Source organism: Rhinoraja longicauda, chromosome 16 (genome assembly GCF_053455715.1).
Source record: "Rhinoraja longicauda isolate Sanriku21f chromosome 16, sRhiLon1.1, whole genome shotgun sequence".
NCBI lineage: Eukaryota > Metazoa > Chordata > Chondrichthyes > Rajiformes > Arhynchobatidae > Rhinoraja > Rhinoraja longicauda.
This window is the reverse complement of record NC_135968.1, coordinates 530,089-550,291: the sequence shown is the minus strand read 5'-3', so window position 1 is coordinate 550,291 and position 20,203 is coordinate 530,089. Positions and strand designations below refer to the sequence as shown.

Genomic DNA, 20,203 nt, shown 5'->3' with positions numbered 1-20,203 from the left:
CGTTATGAAATGATCTGCCCACACAACAGGTCAAACACCGGTTTTGTGCACAACCCGCAGGCATTGCCACTTTCATTTCTCTGCACATCGAGTATGTGTATGTGACAAATAAATTTGACTTGACTTGACTTGACTTGATGTAGGGAACCGTTTGGGCCAGACTGAAAGCTCAAATAAAAGCAAGTCTCCCTCGGAAAGGAATGCCAACCATCCAAGACGTCACTAAATTACAGGAGGACGCTCCTGACCGGGATAAGGTACTGTGGAAACAGCTCGGGTGCACAGTTGATTGTGAATCTAAACTGTGGATCACCCCTGCTGGACAGGCTTGTATGTCAGATGATTTAGCAATGTGGGTTATTGAATATATACACTTTGCAACTCATTGTGGTGGTAAAGCAACCAGTGATATGCTCCTAGCCACATGCTGGCATTCACGGTTACAATCTCTGGCTCAAGGTATTAGCAATCGTTGCCTGATTTGTCAGCAACATAATCCTGGAAAGGGTGTACCTTATGAGATGGGTAAAACACCATTGTCCGTGGATCCCTTTGAGACCCTCCAGATGGACTACAGTGAGCTGGAGAGATGTCAGTGTTATAAATATGTATTAGTTATTGTAGATGAGTTTAGTAAATGGATTGAGGCTCACCTGACAAGGGATAACAAAGCCTCTACTGTTGTGAAGTGTTAATGAGATTATTCCCAGGTATGGAATTCCAAGCCGATTAAGTTCAGACAACGGCTCTTATTTCATGGGTCAGATAAACTACGAATTCTGTACCCAGATGGGCATCCAGTAATAGTTGCATTGTGCCCACAGACCTCAGGCTGTCGGACTAGTTGAAAGGGTTAATCAGACCTTAAAAGTAAATTGGCCAACTACAGGGTGAAATGGGAATTACATGGGTCAAATTACTTCACGTAGCCCTGTTCCAGATACGTACTACCCCGGCTGGGGAAGCACGGCTGAGTCCTGCTGAAATTATATCCAACAATCTGACCTGGACCTTGAAGGGAGTAAAAGTGCACTATCAGATCCTTTGTGTCTGGACTCCTGAAAAAGGTTCCTGGGAACACAGTGGTCACATAGAAGCCAATAAGCCAGTAAGAAAGTTTTATGAATTGGAGACTTTAAATTGAGTAACCCGTCCCAGGGAGGATGGGGTCTGTAGAAATACTTTATAAATTGGTCAGTGTGTTAACCGAGTTTCCCTCCTGGAGGGGAAGGGGGGATATGTGTTACTTAGACCCTGGAAAACGTACATATTGCACACAGTTATCAGCTTGTAACCAAGAGATTAGGAGACGAAGGATGGTCAGCGTGGGGGAAGCATGGAATGTAAAAGCCGAAGGCAAAGCAAGTTTATTTATATGGCACATTCCAGCAACAAGGCAATTTAAAGTGTTTTACATAAAACATTAAAGAGCAGGAAGCTGAAATAGAATAAGACAGGTATAAAATACCAGAATAAAGGTTACAGTGCAATGTTAGAATGAATAATTATTTGATTTAATAAGAGGCAGCGTCAAACAGAAGACTTCAGCCTCGATTTAAAGGAACTGAGTGTTGCAGCGAACCTGCAGTTTTCTGGGAGTTTGTTTCATATATGTGGTGCATAAAAAATTAAACGCTGCTTCTCCAGGTTTATTTCTGACTCTGGGACAGAGAGCAGATCTGTCCCAGAACACCTGGGAGGTCTGGATGGTTTATAGTGTAGCAGAAGATCAGAAATGTATTTTGGCCCTAAACCATTCAGTGCTTTATGAATCAACAGTAGTATTTTGAAATTAATTCTTTGATAGATTGGATGCGAGTGTGAGACCTCAGAACTGGAATGATGTGATTCACTTTCTTGGCCTAAGTGAAACTTGAGTGGCTGCTTCTGAAACCGCTGCAGCTATCCTGCTGAGCCATACGTCCTTTAACCCTTGAGATATTCTTAAGGTGATAGTAGACTGACTGAAGTCAGTAAGCAGGCGGAGTAGGTGCTATGAGAGAGAGAGAGAGAGAGAGAGAGAGAGAGAGAGAGAGAGAGAGAGAGAGAGAGAGAGAGAGAGAGAGAGAGAGAGAGAGAGAGAGAGAGAGAGGCAAGAAATGGAAGAAATAGATTGAGGAATGGAAATATGAAGAAAGAGGTGTGGGAGGAGTTTCAGCATATTGGATGGATAATCTAAGTTGTAGAGGGATAGAGTTACATACGAAGGAAGGCATATTGAAAGGTTGGGATGTATTATTGGCAGAGTGCCAATGGCATGATGATCAGGAGGAAAAATGCAGTTGGCCAACAGGATTGTAAACAATTGGTAATGCAAAAATGGAAACCTAAGCGAAATAACCCCGAGGACTCCTTGTCTGGCATGGCGACCCTGTTTACAGAAGGGGAGGATGAGGAGTAAATTGGGAAAGTCGGGAATGGTGTAGAACACCTCCCCCATATGCCCCTAGCCACCTGTCCCCAAGAGCAGGAACTGCCCCACTAAGATCCCATCGGGGGGGGGGGCATCGGCACCCCCACAGGGAAGGGCATCCCCAGAGGAAGATGATACCGATAGCGACCGGGAAACTGAAAAGGAGGATGAAAGGAGGGGAAGAGCTGAGGCAGAAGAGGAAGGAGCAGCAGTAATTGAATTCATCAGTGAGAGAGTGCAACGAAGAACAAAGGAAACGCGAGGTTGAGAACCAGCAGGAAATTAAAAAGACTAAAAAGATAATGCTACTGAGAGCAATGCCAAATCCATTAGCAGGACAGAATGGGGCGCAGGTAGTGATGCATGTATACACCCCATGGAAGTTGCAGGAAATGATGAAAATTTCTAGGAATGCCCCAGACTGTGTTTGGATTTGTGAATTGTATAAGATCAACATTAACCATGTACGAAACAGTCGCAAGAGATGTGTTCACCCTAACGTCCGCTATCCTGAATCCAACCGAGGGGGTACGATGGAAAACCCTTTGGGAACCATACCAGCCCGACCACCCCTAGACGGATGAGGGGTTTTTCTGGGCTTGGTGAATTTCTGCCGGAGTGGATCCCCAACGTGGCAGTGTACACTAAATTACTGTCACCCTTGCCTCCGCCAAGGCACCACAGCAATTCACTCTCTCACCCCAACAAGAAGAAGCGTGCCGCAATCTAAAACAGTGCTAGTCACTGCACCAGACATTGGACGTCCTTTATAAGATTGCCCATTTTCAGTTTTATGTGATCAACCTATTGCAAGCCCCAGCCCTCCCAACACAACTGGCCATTATCAAGTGCAATGCCCATCCGGGTGGCCGCGAATAAAATTGCCAGGGAAATGCCCTTTGCTGACATCACTGCCCGCACCGTAGCTTGCGAATCCTGCACTATGGTCCCCACAGAACCAAAGATTCTAATGGGCAGAACGGCCTTGCCAGACATGGGTGATGTAGGGTTAATGCAGGGGGATGCCTCTGCTGGGCAACGTGATCTTGGAAATGAGAGGATTGTGCCATTGACTCCTTGACTGGGCTCTGGCTTACCCCTCTTGGGCAAATTTGTGTACCTGATGTTTTTCTGCCCGTTCCTTTCAACTATGTACACTTCCTTACGCATGCTAGTAAGGAGGGTATGGTCAGGATGGCAAAGGAAACCTGGTGGCATCTGGAAATTCACCAGGAGGCGTTAAAACAAGCCTCAGATTTTGAAATTTGCAGATGAAATAATCCCGGAAAGACAAAGGGAATGACACTCATATTGGACTGACTATCAGTCACTGAAAGAAAGTATGCAGGTACAGCAGATAGTGAAGAAAGCCAATAGAATGTTGGCCATCATAACAAGAGGAGTTGAGTATAGGAGCAAAGAGGTCCTTCTGCAGTTGGAGAACTGCACCTGGAGTGAGACCACACCTGGAGTATTGTGTGCAGTTCTGGTCTCCGAATTTGAGGAAGGATATTCTTGTTATTGAGGGCGTGCAGCGTAGGTTTACGAGGTTAATTCCCGGAATGGTGGGACTGTCGTATGTTGAAAGACTGGAGCAACTGGGCTTGTATACGCTGGAATTTAGAAGGATGAGAGGGGATCTTATTGAAACATAGGATTATTAAGGGATTGAACACGTTAGAGGCAGGAACGGGGTACTGATTTTGAATGATCAGCCATGATCACATTGAATGGCGGTGCTGGCTCGAAGGGCCGAGTGGCCTACTCCTGCACCTATTGTCTATTGACCCTTTGAGTGTATATAAGTAGATCTTATAGAGTTGTCAGGGGCACATTATGATTAAGTGTGTGTAAGTTATTCTGACCCACACGCCCTCAGCGATGAATTAATTATTTATGCACAGCAATTAACCCCTGCTTTACCAGTCCTGCATTCCCAGGTACAAGAGGCACCAAAGCCACTACCAGTTACATAAGGGGACGAGTCCATAATACCAGGAGACTACGTGCTGAAATCTCTCCTCGGAGTACACGAGGTTAACGTATAATGAAAATGCCCCTGGTGATCATCTGTCTTAAAGCCTTGCAGATTCCAGGTATGATGGAGGAAAGAAGTGCAGGCCGAACCAACCTAACCACGATCACCACCTGTGCCAAGGAGATGTACTCTAATGCGATGATGATAACCCGGAGGGATTTGGAAAATGGAACGTCAGCCGACTGAAGGCCTGTATTGGACTTTTGAGGCATCTTCACTTTTCGTGACTGTTGAAGGACTGTCATCATAAAATGTTACCTTGTTATTGGACTAAATGTAAAATTTGATGATGTATGTCGAAGTGCGGTAGGTTGGATTCTCACAGAACTATGTCTGGTCTCTCCACTACAGAGATGTAAACGTGATCTCAAGTTTCTCGGAGAAGTCCCAAGAGGTAACTTATTTCTCCGAGCTCACTCAGCTATGTACTCCCCACAGTCAGTTGTTTGCTACCCACCCATGACCTCAGTACAGGCATTATTCAGCATGACCAGAATGGGACCCCCTAAAGTACCTTATATGTGATAATTGGAGGGAGAAAGCAAAAATAAAGGCGTCTAAACCCACCTTATTTATGAACCCTTTACTGCCCCGCCTGCTATTGGTCTTCCGTTACAAAAGGATAATTCACATTCACAGGACGTATATACGTTCCCTTTTACCCAGATGATGAAAGAAAGAGGTGGCAGAAATGCACAATGGTTCTCTGAGCAGTTTAGGATCTTGATAGAGGGAGGTGAGTTAAACATGTATTCGATATGTCATGGCACTTTGTTTTTAACGTATTCAAACCTTTTCTTTTTCTTTAATGGTACAGCCACTAATGTCCTGAATCCACCAGTCCTGAGGTGGCAATAAGAACCCTGATTCCTATGACAATAACCTGTCCCTCCCAGTGGGTGTCTCGTCAAAGGTTGGTGACAAAATGGCGGCACTGCCCTAGCAGCTGCCGCTCACCTGCGGTCCATTTGTCTTTGTGTTTTTGTTGGTTTTTTTGGTCTTAATTGTAGTTGTGATGTGGTGTTTTTGTGTTTGTGTACTATGTGTGTATGTGGGGGGGAGGGGGGGAACTGTAACACTATAAATATGTATCCCTTCAGAACGGAGACCCGACCTTTGTTTTCTGGGCCGTGTCTCCGTTCCTGCTGCGGCCTACCATCGGCCCAACTCCTGGAGCTGTCGGCCTCCAGGGCTCTGGTTTGCAGAGCCCGCGGATCGGACTTACCACCACCGGAGCCGGCCGTCTTCGGAGGCTGCGGGAGCGGCTGCGACTCGCCTTAAGTTCGGGCCGCGTGGATGCCGACATCGGGAGCTCCGGCAGCGGCAGCGGGTTCGCCCGCCCCGGATCGTGGGGCTTGAGGCGCGGACATTTCACCATCCGGCGCGGCCTAAGATAGGCCGCGGGATATTTCTCTGCTGGGCGGGGGCTTCAATGTCGGGAGCCACGACCGCCCCGACGTGCAACAACAGCGGCAGCGACAGCATGTTCGCCCGCCCCGGATCGGACTTATCATCGGCGGAGCCGGCCGTCTTCGGAGGCTGCGGGAGCGGCTGCGACGCGACGCGCCTTGGGCTTGGCCCGCTGTGGACCGTCCGGTGCGGCCTGCAACCACAACAACCTGACTGCGGGCGAGGACAGCGGGAGAAGGGAAAGACATTGTGGCCTTCCATCACAGTGAGGAGAGGACTGGAGGAGACTCACTGTGATGGATGTTTCTTTGATGGATGTTTCTTTTTTGTGTGTTTTTTTTGGGGTTGGGTGGTTTGAGTGCCTGTTTGATGTTTTTATTGTTGGACTGTGTTTTTGGGGGTTTTGGGGTGTGTGATTTGAATGCCTATTTAATGCTTCTATTGTTGGACTGTGTTTTGGGGGGTTTTTGGGGTTGGGTAATTTGGGTGCCTGTTTAGTGCCTTTATTGTTGGACTGTGGGTGATTGAATTAACATTTTGTTAAAGATGGCCGCGCCGTTGTGTTTGGCTGCCTGCCACTGTATGTTTCTTTTTTTCCTAGTCAGATGTGCAGCACTTTGGTCAACGTGGGTTGTTTTTAAATGTGCTATACAAATAAATTGACTTGACTTGACTTGACTAAAGCTGTTTCAGAAGAATTTTGTTCAAAGTGGAAAGATCCCACATCTCTAGGAACACATGGGAGCTCTGTGGGATAGGGATGGGCGAGCTTCTTTAGTCTAGGCTTCACTGGAGGTTATTTGGCTGCCAATAATCGCAATTACCTCATTTGTGGTCTCACTATCTTGGGTAATGCAACCACGGGGGCCCTCGACATGATTACCCAGGGACTTACTGATCTTAGGCTCTTTACTATGCAGAACAGATATGCCCTAGATTATTTGTTGGCTCTGGAAGGAGGTGTCTGTGCTATAGTAAAAGGTAGTTGTATGATGGGAGTTAGGGATCAGACAGAGAATATTACTAGTTTTATTACAAAGATAAGAGAGTAAATGGATAACATGAAGGAGTCGAATAGTTGGGGTGATTAGGATTTCGGGGGCTGGTCGGACAAGTTGATTAATATAGCATTGTATGTGGGAATTTTAATTGTTTGTATTTTTGTCGGGTTGGCTATTCTGAAATGCGTATTGAGAAGAATGGAGATGGTGTTAGAGAGTATTGGTACTTCAAGAATGTTAGTGGTAAGACAAACTGAATTATATGATAAGGAGGCTGAGGATGTTGATAGTGTGAAGGAAGAGTTTTGATTTGATTAGAAGTTGATTTGATTAGAAGTTGAAGTTGATTTGATTAGAAGTTTGAAGTTTGATTTGATTAGAAGTTGAAGTTCGATTTGATTAGAAGTTGAAGTTTGAAGTTTGATTTGATTAGAAGTTTGAAGTTCGATTTGATTAGAAGTTTGATTAGAAGTTTGATTTGATTAGAAGTTGAAGTTTGAAGTTGATTTGATTAGAAGTTTGAAGTTTGATTTGATTAGAAGTTGAAGTTTGATTTGATTAGAAGTTGAAGTTTGATTTGATTAGAAGTTTGAAGTTTGATTTGATTAGAAGTTGAAGTTTGATTTGATTAGAAGTTGAAGTTTGAAGTTTGATTTGATTAGAAGTTGAAGTTTGAAGTATGATTTGATTAGAAGTTGAAGTTCGATTTGATTAAAAGTTTGATTAGAAGTTTGATTTGATTAGAAGTTGAAGTTTGAAGTTTAATTTGATTAGAAGTTGAAGTTTGATTTGATTTGATTAGAAGTTTGAAGTTTGATTTGATTAGAAGTTGAAGTTCGATTTGATTAGAAGTTGAAGTTTGAAGTTTGATTTGATTAGAAGTTGAAGTTCGATTTGATTAGAAGTTGAAGTTTGATTTGATTAGAAGTTTGAAGTTTGATTTGATTAGAAGTTGAAGTTCGATTTGATTAGAAGTTGAAGTTTGAAGTTTGATTTGATTAGAAGTTGAAGTTTGAAGTTTGATTTGATTAGAAGTTGAAGTTTGAAGTTTGATTTGATTAGAAGTTGAAGTTTGATTTGATTAGAAGTTGAAGTTTGAAGTTTGATTTGATTAGAAGTTGAAGTTTGAAGTTTGATTTGATTAGAAGTTTGAAGTTTGATTTGATTAGAAGTTGAAGTTTGATTTGATTAGAAGTTCGATTTGATTAGAAGTTTGAAGTTAGAAGTTTGATTTGATTAGAAGTTTGAAGTTAGAAGTTCGATTTGATTAGAAGTTGAAGTTTGATTTGATTAGAAGTTGAAGTTTGAAGTTTGATTTGATTAGAAGTTGAAGTTTGATTTGATTAGAAGTTGAAGTTTGAAGTTTGATTTGATTAGAAGTTGAAGTTTGAAGTTTGATTTGATTAGAAGTTTGAAGTTTGATTTGATTAGAAGTTGAAGTTTGATTTGATTAGAAGTTCGATTTGATTAGAAGTTTGAAGTTAGAAGTTTGATTTGATTAGAAGTTTGAAGTTAGAAGTTCGATTTGATTAGAAGTTTGAAGTTTGATTTGATTAGAAGTTGATTAGAAGTTTGAAGTTTGATTTGATTAGAAGTTGAAGTTTGAAGTTTGATTTGATTAGAAGTTTGAAGTTTGATTTGATTAGAGATTTGAAGTTAGAAGTTCGATTTGATTAGAAGTTTGAAGTTTGATATTTAGAAGTTTGATTTGATTATATTTAGAAGTTTGATTTGATTAGAAGTTTGATTTGATTATATTTAGATGTTTGATTTGATTAGAAGTTTGATTTGATTATATTTAGAGGGTTGGTTGTACTTAGTTTGTTTTCTATCCACCTGAGGTAATATGAAGGCGTTGTTTTACTCTTGAAGTGTTTAAGGTGATTTATTGTTTTAAGCTTTGATAGTTATCATAGAATGATAAAAGGAGGGAATGAGAATCTATGCTATTAGCTGGTATAGTCAATTAGAGATATTATATTTTGTTGTAGTAAAGATGGTTTCTTTTGTTGTTTTAGCTAATATAAAATGGATGCTTATTTTAGTGGAAAGCAGTAAGATGGATGCTTGTGGCAGAAATGTTATCCTTGGGAACAGAATGTGTTTGTCCCTTTACGAGTGATAAGGAGTGTACAGAAGAGATGGGCTATTGTCCTCTCCCACTCTGTCTGACTGCGAGTACAGTGTATTGAAACAGTAAAGCAAGGTCATGCAGCTGCGAGATTGCTCGTCTATAGAGATAAGAAAGTTTATTTCTTATTAGCAACTCCTTATTTGGGTGCGTGTGAAAATAGGAAAAGTTTGAATCCACGCTAGGTAAATTGATGCGTTTCTCTAAATACATGTGACTTATATTAATGGTTTGGTTTTTGAGCATGTGACCTGTATCAATGATTTTGTCTTCTCTGTAACCATGGAAATTGTATTAGATGTGTAATTGGTCATTGTATTAGATGTGTAATTGGTCCTTGATTTCTTTTTGTCACACCTCTCTTTTTCTGTATAAAAAAGTAAACAATCGTGGAGAAGTTGTTCTTCCCCTCCCCTGAGTTGAGGTCTCTTCAGACACTAGTGTTGTGTCTGGAGATCTTCTCGGGAAGAACCCCATGGTGGAATAAATCTGATGTGCTAATCCAGTATCACGTGTGATTATTCAGACTGAAGGGAAAGAATTTGATTTAACACACTCACAGCCTTTTCTGTTCTTCCCATCTCTGGCCATTGTCTACCCATCTGCCAATCACCCCCTCCCCCTCATCTGTGTCCATTTATTACTTAAAGATAGACACAAAAAAGCTGGAGGAACTCAGCGGGACAGGCAGCATCTCTGGAGAGAAGGAATAGGTAATGGTTCGGGTCGAGACCCTTCAGACTGGTTTGGGATAAGGGAAACGAGAGATATAGATGGCGATGTGGAGAGATAAAGAGCAATGAATGAACGATACGCAAAAAAGTAACAATGATAAAGGAAACAGGCCATTGTAAGCTGTTTGTAGGGTGAGAATGATAAGCTGGTGTGACTTGGGTGGGGGAGGGATGGAGAGAGGGAATGCATGAAGATGAGGAAAACCTTTTTCAGTCAGTGAGTTGTAAATCTGTGGAATTCACTGCCTCAGAGGCCAAGTCTCTGAATCCATTCAAGAGAGAACTAGATGGAGCTCTTAAGGATAGCAGAGTCAGGGGGTATGGGGAGAAGGCAGGAACGGGGTACTGATTGAGAATGATCAGCCATGATCACATTGAATGGTGGTGCTGGCTCGAAGGGCCGAATGGACTACTCCTGCACCTATTGTCTATGAAATCTGGTCACACGTGTGACATGTTGGCTGCAGGGTGACCTGGACAGGTTGTGTGAGTGGGCGGATACATGGCAGATGCAGTTTAATGTAGATAAGTGTGAGGTTATTCACTTTGGAAGTAAGAATAGAAAGGCAGATTATTATCTGAATGGTGTCAAGTTAGGAGGAGGGGGAGTTCAACGAGATCTGGGTGTCCTAGTGCATCAGTCAATGAAAGGAAGCATGCAGGTTCAGCAGGCAGTGAAGAAAGCCAATGGAATGTTGGCCTTCGTAACAAGAGGAGTTGAGTATAGGAGCAAAGAGGTCCTTCTACAGTTGTACCGGGCCCTGGTGAGACCGCACCTGGAGTACTGTGTGCAGTTTTGGTCTCCAAATTTGAGGAAGGATATTCTTGCTATGGAGGGCGTGCAGCGTAGGTTCACTAGATTAATTCCCGGAATGGCGGGACTGTCGTATGTTGAAAGGCTGGAGCGATTGGGCTTGTATACACTGGAATTTAGAAGGATGAGGGGGGATCTTATTGAAACATATAAGATAATTAGGGGATTGGACACATTAGAGGCAGATAACATGTTCCCAATGTTGGGGGAGTCCAGAACAAGGGGCCACAGTTTGAGAATAAGGGGTAGGCCATTTAGAACGGAGATGAGGAAGAACTTTTTCAGTCAGAGGGTGGTGAAGGTGTGGAATTCTCTGCCTCAGAAGGCAGTGGAGGCCAGTTCGTTGGATGCTTTCAAGAGAGAGCTGGATAGAGCTCTTAAGGATAGCGGAGTGAGGGGGTATGGGGAGAAGGCAGGAACGGGGTACTGATTGATAGTGATCAGCCATGATCGCATTGAATGGCGGTGCTGGCTCGAAGGGCTGAATGGCCTACTCCTGCACCTATTGTCTATTGTCTATTGTCTATTGTCTATTGTCACGTGTGTGACATGACAAGCATGGAGGAAATATGTACAGATATGGCAGCATGTGGATAGTGGACACCAGGTACTAAACAAGACATAACTATCTTTAGTTATTGCTGTTCATGATTTTAACTGATTAAGACAAAAGAAGAAAGATGTTGTTATTGTTTCAAACTTTATTCATAACAAGAAAGGAAATGTATGGCTTTCATAGGAGATTAGGAGAAGGGGAGATGCAACGAGACCTGGGTGTCGTGGTACACCAGTCATTGAAAGTAGGCATGCAGGTGCAGCAGGCAGTGAAGAAAGCGAATGGTATAGAAACATAGAAACATAGAAAATTGGTGCAGGAGTAGGCCATTCGGCCCTTCGAGCCTGCACCGCCATTCAATATGATCATGGCTGATCATCCAGCTCAGTAGCCTGTACCTGCCTTCTCTCCATACCCCCTGATCCCTTTAGCAAAAAGGGCCACATCTAACTCCCTCTTAAATATAGCCAATGAACTGGCCTCAACTACCTTCTGTGGCAGAGAATTCCACAGACTCACCACTCTCTGTGTGAAGAAATGTTTTCTCATCTCGGTCCTAAAAGACTTCCCCCTTATCCTTAAGCTGTGACCCCTGGTTCTGGACTCCCCCAACATCGGGAACAATCTTCCCGCATCTAGCCTCTCCAACCCCTTAAGAATTTTATATGTTTCTATAAGATCCCCCCTCAGTCTTCTAAATTCCAGCGAGTACAAGCCCAGTCTATCCAGTCTTTCCTCATATGCAAGTCCCGCCATCCCAGGCATTAATCTGGTGAACCTTCTCTGTACTCCCTCTAAGGCAAGAACGTCTTTCCTCAGGTTAGGAGACCAAAACTGCACACAATACTCCAGGTGCGGTCTCACCAAGGCCCTGTACAACTGCAGCAGAACCTCCCTGCTCCTAAACTCAAATCCTCCTGCTATGAATGCCAACATACCATTCGCTTTCTTCACTGCCTGCTGCATCTGCATGCTTGCTTTCAATGACTGGTGCACCATGACACCCAGGTCACGTTGCATCTCCCCTTCTCCCAATCGGTCACCATTCAGATAATACTCTGCTTTCCTGTTCTTGCCGCCAAAGTGGATAACCTCACATTTATCCACATTATATTGCATCTGCCATGCATTTGCCCACTCGCCTAATCTATCCAAGTCACTCTGCAGCCTCCTAGCATCCTCCTCGCAGCTAACACTGCCACCCAGCTTCGTGTCATCCGCAAACTTAGAGATGTTGCATTCAATTCCCTCGTCCAAATCATTAATATACACTGTAAATAACTGGGGTCCCAGCACTGAGCATTGCGGTACCCCACTAGTCACTGCCTGCCATTCCGAAAAGGACCCGTTTATTCCTACTCTTTGCTTCCTGTCCGCCAACCAATTTTCTATCCACCTCAAAACTGAACCCTCAATACCGTGTGCTTTAAGTTTGTACACCAATCTCCTATGTGGGACCTTGTCGAAGGCCTTCTGAAAGTCCAGATATAACACATCGACTGGTTCTCCCTTATCCACTCTACTAGTTACATCCTCGAAAAATTCTATAAGATTCGTCAGACATGATTTGCCTTTGGTAAATCCATGCTGACTTTGTCCGATGATTTCACCACTTTCCAAATGTGATGCTATCACATCTTTAATAAATGACTCTAGCATTTTCCCCACTACCGATGTTAGGCTAACTGATCTATAATTCCCCGTTTTCTCTCTCCCTCCCTTTTTAAAAAGTGGGGTTACATTAGCTACCCTCCAGTCCTCAGGAACTACTCCAGAATCTAAAGTTTTGAAAAATTATCACTAATGCATCCACTATTTCTGAGGCTACTTCCTTAAGCACTCTGGGATGCAGCCTATCTAACCCTGGGGATTTATCATCATATCATATCATATATATACAGCCGGAAACAGGCCTTTTCGGCCCACCAAGTCCGTGCCGCCCAGCGATCCCCGTACATTAACACTATCCTACACCCACTAGGGACAATTTTTACATTTTACCCAGCCAATTAACCTACATACCTGCCTTTAATCCATTTAATTTACCTAACACCACTTCCCGACTAACCTGGATTTCCCTCAGTTCCTCCATCTCATTAGACCACCGGTCCCCCGCTATTTCCGGCAGACGGTTTATGTCTTCCTTAGTGAAGACAGAACCAAAGTATTTGTTCAATTGGTCTGCCATCTCCTTGTTCCCTATGATCAATTCACCTGTTTCCGACTGCAAGGGACCTACATTTGCCTTAACTAATCTTTTTCTCTTGACATATCTATAAAAGCTTTTGCAGTCTGTTTTTATGTTCCTTGCCAGTTTTCCCTCATAATCTATTTTCCCTTTCCTAATTAAGCCCTTTGTCCTCCTCTGCTGGACTCTGAATTTCTCCCAGTCCTCTGGTATGCTACTTTTTCTGGCTAATCTGTATGCTTCATCTTTTGTTTTAATACTATCCTTGATTTCCCTTGTTAGCCACGGATGCACTACCTTTCTTGGTTTGTTCTTTTGCCAAACTGGGATGAACACTTGTTGTAGTTCATCCATGCGACCTTTAAATGCCTTCCATTGCATGTCCACCATCAACCCTTTCAGCATCAATCGCCAGTCTATCTTGGACAATTCACGCCTCATACCCTCAAAGTTACCTTTCTTTAAGTTCAGAACACTTGTTTCTGTATCGACTTTGTCACTCTCCATCCTAATGAAGAACTCTACCATATTATGATCACTCTTGCCCAAGGGGCCTCGCACAACAAGACTGCTAACTAACCCTTCCTCATTACTCAATACCCAGTCTAGAATGGCCTGTTCTCTCGTTGGTTCCTCGACATGTTGGTTTAGAAAACCATCTCTCAAACATTCCAAGAAATCCTCTTCCTCAGCACCCCTGCCAGTTTGGTTCACCCAATCTATATGTAGATTGAAGTCACCCATTATAACTGCTGCACCTTTAGTGCATGCATTTCTAATTTCCTGCTTGATGCCATCCCCAACCTCACTACTGCTGTTAGGTGGCCTGTACACAACTCCCACTAGCGTTTTCTGCCCCTTAGTGTTTTGTAGCTCTACCCATATCGATTCCACTTCCTCTAAGCTAATGTCCTTCCTTTCCACTGCTTTAATTTCCTCTCTAACCAGTAACGCTACCCCACCTCCTTTTCCTTTCTGTCTATCCCGCCTGAATATAGAATATCCCTGGATGTTGAGCTCCCAGCCTTGGTCACCCTGGAGCCATGTCTCCGTAATCCCAACTATATCATAATCATTAATAACTATCTCCACATTTAATTCATCCACCTTATTACGTACACTCCTTGCATTGAGACACAAAGCCTTCAGGCTTGTTTTTACAACTCTCTTACCCTTTATACAATTATGTTGAAAAGTGGCCCTTTTTGATTTTTGCCCTGGATTTGTCTGCCTACCACTTTTACTTTTCACCTTGCTACCTGTTGCTTCTACCCTCATTTTACACCCCTCTGTCTCTTTGTTCCTGCTCCCATCCCCCTGCCACATTAGTTTAAATCCTCCCTGACAGCACTAGCAAACACTCCCCCTAGGACATTGGTTCCATTCCAGCTCAGGTGCAGACCCGTCCTGTTTGTACTGGTCCCACCTCTCCCAGAACTGGTTCCAATGTCCTAAAAATTTGAATCCCTCCCCCTTGCACCATTTTTCAAGCCACGTATGCATCTGAAATATCCTCCTATTCCTACTCTGACTAGCACGTGGCACTGGTAGTAATCCAGAGATTATTACCTTTGAGGTCCTACTTTTTAGTTTATCTCCTAGCTCTCTAAATTCACCTTGTAGGACCTCATCCCGTTTTTTACCTAAATCGTTGGTGCCAACGTGCACCACGACAACTGGCTGCTCACCCTCCCCCTTCAGAATGTCCTGCAGCCGCTCAGAGATATCCCTGACCCTTGCACCAGGGAGGCAACATACCATCCTGGAGTCTCGTTTGCGGCCGCAGAAACGCCTATCTATTCCCCTTACAATTGAATCCACTATCACTATAGCCCTTCCACTCTTTTTCCTCCCCTCTTTTGCCGCAGAGCCACCCACGGTGCCATGAACTTGGCTGCTGCTGCCTTCCCCTGATGAGCCATCTCCCCCAACAGTATCCAAAATGGCATATCTGTTTAGGAGGGAGATGACCGCAGGGGACTCCTGCACTACGTGCCTACTGCTACGCTGGCTAGTGGCCACCCGTTTCCTTTTCTGTCCGCTTATCTTTTACCTGTGGTGTGGCCAACTCACTATACGTGCTATCCACGACCTTCTCAGCATCGTGGATGCTCCGGAATGAGTCCAACCGCAGCTCCAACCGTTCAATGCGGTTTGCCAGGAGCTGCAGCTGGACACACTTCCTGCACACGTAGTCATCAGGGACACCGACAATATCCCTGATCTCCCACATGTTGCAGGATGAGCACTCCATGGGGCCGATCTCATCTGACATGTCTTACCCCCAAATTAAATCAAATCCCTCTTAATCCTTTAAACTGTACCTTTACTAAAAAGCACTGAACCCTTAACTCACTGAACCCTTAACTCACTGAACCCTGAACTCACTGAACCCTTAACTAAAAGTACGAACAAAAAGCAGAATTACAACCCCGGGGTTACGCCCAATCAGCTGCTTCCTCTAGTCCACTTCCACCAATCAGCGGCCTCCTCCAGAACACTTCTTTTAAAGTGTGTGGGAACGTTTTTACACCGCTCCAACCGCCTCTGGGCCTTTGTGTGAACAAGCCCCGCGCTGGGTTTTTAAACCTACCGCCCGGACGCTGCTCCAACCGCCTCTGGGCCTTTGTGTGAACAAGCCCCGCGCTGGGTTTTTAAACCTACCGCCCGGACGCTGCTCCAACCGCCTCCAACCGCTTCTGGGCCTCTGTGTGAACAAGCCCCGCGCTGGGTTTTTAAACCTACCACCCGGACGCTGCTCCAACCGTTTCTGGGCCTCTGTGTGAACAAGCCCCGCGCTGGGTTTTTAAACCTACCACCCGGACGCTGCTCCAACCGCCTCCAACCGCTTCTGGGCCTCTGTGTGAACAAACCCCGCGCTGGGTTTTTAAACCTACCGCCCGGACGCTGCTCCAACCGCCTCCAACCGCTCCTGGGCCTCTGTGTGAACAAGCCCCGCGCTGGGTTTTTAAACCTACCGCCCGGACGCTGCTCCAACCGCCTCCAACCGCTCCTGGGCCTCTGTGTGAACAAGCCCCGCGCTGGGTTTTTAAACCTACCGCCCGGACGCTGCTCCAACCGCTTCTGGGCCTCTGTGTGAACAAGCCCCGCGCTGGGTTTTTAAACCTACCGCCCGGACGCTGCTCCAACCGCCTCCAACCGCTTCTGGGCCTCTGTGTGAACAAGCCCCGCGCTGGGTTTTTAAACCTACCGCCCGGACGCTGCTCCAACTGCCTCCAACCGCTTCTGGGCCTCTGTGTATGTTGGCATTCATAGCGAGGGGATTTGAGTATAGGAGCAGGGAGGTTCTGCTGCAGTTGTACAGGGCATTGGTGAGACCACACCTGGAGTATTGCGTACAGTTCTGGTCTCCTAATCTGAGGAAAGACATTCTTGCCATAGAGGGAGTACAGAGTAGGTTCACCAGATTGATTCCTGGGATGGCAGGACTTTCATATGAAGAAAGACTGGATAGACTCGGCTTGTACTCGCTGGAATTTAGAAGATTGAGGGGGGATCTTATAGAAACTTACAAAATTCTTAGGGAGTTGGACAGGCTAGATGCAGGAAGATTGTTCCCGATGTTCGGGAAGTCCAGAACAAGGGGTCACAGTTTAAGGATAAGGGGGAAGTCTTTTAGGACCGAGATGAGAACGTTTTTTTTCACACAGAGAGTGGTGAATCTGTGGAATTCTCTGCCACAGAAGGTAGTTGAGGCCAGTTCATTGGCTATATTTAAGAGGGAGTTAGATGTGGCCCTTGTGGCTAAAAGGATCAGGGGGTATGGAGAGAAGGCAGGTACGGGATACTGAGTTGGATGATCAGCCATGATCATATTGAATGGCGGTGCAGGCTCGAATGGCCGAATGACCTACTCCTGCACCTATTTTCTATGTTTCTATACCGAGTTCGACATGAAGTTTGCAACAACTTTCTTTGCCTTGTTGCTGATTACCTCCTTTTTCCTGGGTAGAAGCTTTTCAGTTTCCTTAGTTGCTCTTCCTAGACTCTGTGGACTTTTGTCGGCTTTCTGCACAGCTTCTGATAATTCTGTTTTGAGTTTGTTTTCACATGAAGCTGCAGAAGCAGCTTTGCGATATGCAGTCATATGCCTCTTTGTCATTCCTTGTAAGCGCATCTTGCGTCGTGCTTCCACTCGTTGACTCTCCTTGGAAGAAAGGTCAGGATCTTGTCTAAGATCACAGTCCTGCAATGAGTGAGTGGGCTACATTATTACATTTATGGGTAATCTGGCCAGGATGAGGAGAATGATGGGTATAAACAGAGTGCATTCATGGATTGCCCTGTCACACACGTGACCATGAATGTCATGACCATGATGTGGGTCTCGACCTGAAACGTCACCCATTCCCTCTCTCCTAGATGCTGCTTGACCTGCTGAGTTACTCCAGCATTTTGTGATACCTTCGATTTGTACCAGCATCTGCAGTTATTTTCCTACACTACTGGCCAATGAATTAGTTCTTTATTAATTATAAATTGCAGTTTAGTGAATTCATATTTGGTGAAAAGCAAGGCACAATAAAGCCAGCTTTTGACATGAACAATGATTATTGCCAAAGCAATGAATATTGTCAGGGCATTACTAACACGTGAACATCATTAGTGCTTGAAGGGGGGAGGGAGGAGGTGATGGTGGGGGGAAGGTGTTGAAGGTTGCCAACTTCCTCACTCCGAAATACGGGACAAGGTGACGTCAGCGCCCCGCGTGATCTCACCCACAAAGGCCACGTGCTCCCGCTCCACCAATGGCGGCAGCCCGGGCCGGAAGGCTGGTTGCTAAGCAACCTCCGTTCGGCGACGCCCGGACCTTTGGGCCGACACTGTCCAGAACAGGTAGGCACAGGTTTTAACCAGCATCTGCAGGGTTTTGTCCTTCAGCGCCCAGGCCGACAGCGCCCCCGGGCCTAATACAGGACAAGGGCGGTCTCTTATGGGGGTCGAGGGGTGTGAGGGAGGGGATGGGAGGAAGGGTGAGGGATCTGGGGGGTGAGGAGGGGGATGTGTGAGGGGGCAGGGGGGGGGGGGGGGCGAGCATCCGGGCGCCGCGCCGAGCTCCTGCTTCCGGGTGGGTTGGTGACGCGCCGTGCCGACCGTTGCTAGGGGCGACTGCGATTGGCGGAGGGCGCTGTCTGTCTGAGGGGCGGGGCTGCGGCTCAACATATAGGACGCACTCACCTGCTCCGGGGGCGCAGTGACGCGGTTCTCATTGGTCGGACGCTGTGAGGGGGCGCTACTTTGTCCTGTGTGTCACGCCAATAAAAAGCAACAGGACATAACATACATTTTGACATAAACATCCACCACACTGACTACTCCACATTCCTCACTGTGATGGAAGGCGAAAAAAAAAGTTCAATCTCTTCCCTTCTTTGTGCTCCCACGGTCGGGTCACTTGAACTTTCCGTTGTCGGGGCGATCTTGGCTCCCGTAGCTGGTTATCTCAACCTCCTGCGACTTGGAGCTTGCCGACATCAGTCACGACCTGAGACTGCGAGCTCCTCGGTGTTGAAATCCGCAGGCTGCAGTTGGAGCGTCGATTCCAGACGAGGGATCGCAGGCACCGATGGGAACTCCACAGCCCCACCATGTGGGGCTCCAATTCAGTCTCGAGCAAAGCCACCAACTCCACGATGTTAGGCCGCAGAGTGACCGGAGATACGATCCGGAAAACAATCGCATCTCCGGCAAGGTCAGAGATTGAAAAAACGTTTCCCCCGACCCCATCCCCCGCCCCCCACATAAAACAAACCAGAGAACATTAACATAAACTTTTTAAAACACACAAAAAATAACGAAAGAGACAAAAAGTCGTCACGGGTGAAGTCCTTGCCGCAGTCGGAGCAGGAGGGCGGTTCGACCCGCCGAGTTACTCCAGCATGATCATGGTCAATAGACAATAAGTGCAGGAGGAGGCCATTCGGCCCTTCGAGCCAGCTCCGCCATTCAATGTGATCATGGCTGATCATTCTCAATCAGTACCCCGTTCTTGCCTTCTCCCCATAGCCCCTGACTCTGCTATCTAGCTATATCTAGCTCTCTCTTGAATGCATTCAGAGAATTGGCCTCCACTGCCTTCTGAGGCAGTGAATTCCACAGATTTACAACTCTCTGACTGAAAAAGATTTTCCTCATCTCCGTTCTAAATGGCCTACCCCTTATTCTTAAACTATGGCCCCAGGTTCAGGACTCCCCCAACATTGGGAACGTTTCCTGCCTCGAACGTGTCCAACCCCTTAATAATCTTATATGTTTCGGTAAGATCCCCTCTCATCCTTCTAAATTCCAGTGTATACAAGCCTAGCTGCTCCAGTCTTTCAACATAGGGCAGTCCCGCCATTCCGGGAATTAACCTAGTAAACCTACGCTGCACACCCTCAATAGCAAGAATATCCTACCTCAAATTTGGAGACCAAAACAGCACACAGTACTCCAGGTGCGGTCTCACTAGGGCCCTGTACAACTGCAGAAGGACCTCTTTGCTCCTATACTCAACTCCTGTTATGAAGGCCAACATTCCATTGGTTTTCTTCACTGTCTGCTGTTCCTGCATGCTTCCTTTCAGTGACTGATGCACTGGGACACCCAGATCTCGTTGTATGTCCCCTAGTGTTTTACATTACCATTAGCAACGGTTCCTAAACCCTGCAGGGGGGGAACACAGAGGGTCAACAAGCTGGCAAACAGGACATGACTAACTGGACAGTTAGTCATGTTAACAGGACAGACTGTGACCAGTCTGAGGAAGGGTCTCGACCCGAAACGTCACCCATTCCTTCTCTCCCGAGATGCTGCCTGACCTGCTGAGTTACTCCAGCATTTTGTGAATAACATGACTAACATGTGAACATTAGTGCTTGAAGGGGAGAGAGCGGGTGAGGGGTAAGTTTGCCAAAT

General features: G+C 45.6%; 1 protein-coding gene across 1 annotated transcript in view; it reads right to left on the bottom strand.

Annotated features, from left to right (window-relative positions):
• The window catches only part of LOC144601234 (uncharacterized), a 55,655-nt gene that overhangs the window by 16,815 nt on the left and 18,637 nt on the right, over positions 1 to 20,203 (bottom strand). The window contains exons 6-9 of the mRNA XM_078413239.1: positions 19,930 to 19,951; positions 18,485 to 18,549; positions 17,190 to 17,492; positions 786 to 840 (exon numbers count right to left, since the gene is read on the bottom strand). Coding sequence (XP_078269365.1) covers positions 786 to 840; positions 17,190 to 17,492; positions 18,485 to 18,549; positions 19,930 to 19,951 — 445 coding nt within the window. The remainder of the gene's footprint in view (positions 1 to 785; positions 841 to 17,189; positions 17,493 to 18,484; positions 18,550 to 19,929; positions 19,952 to 20,203) is intronic.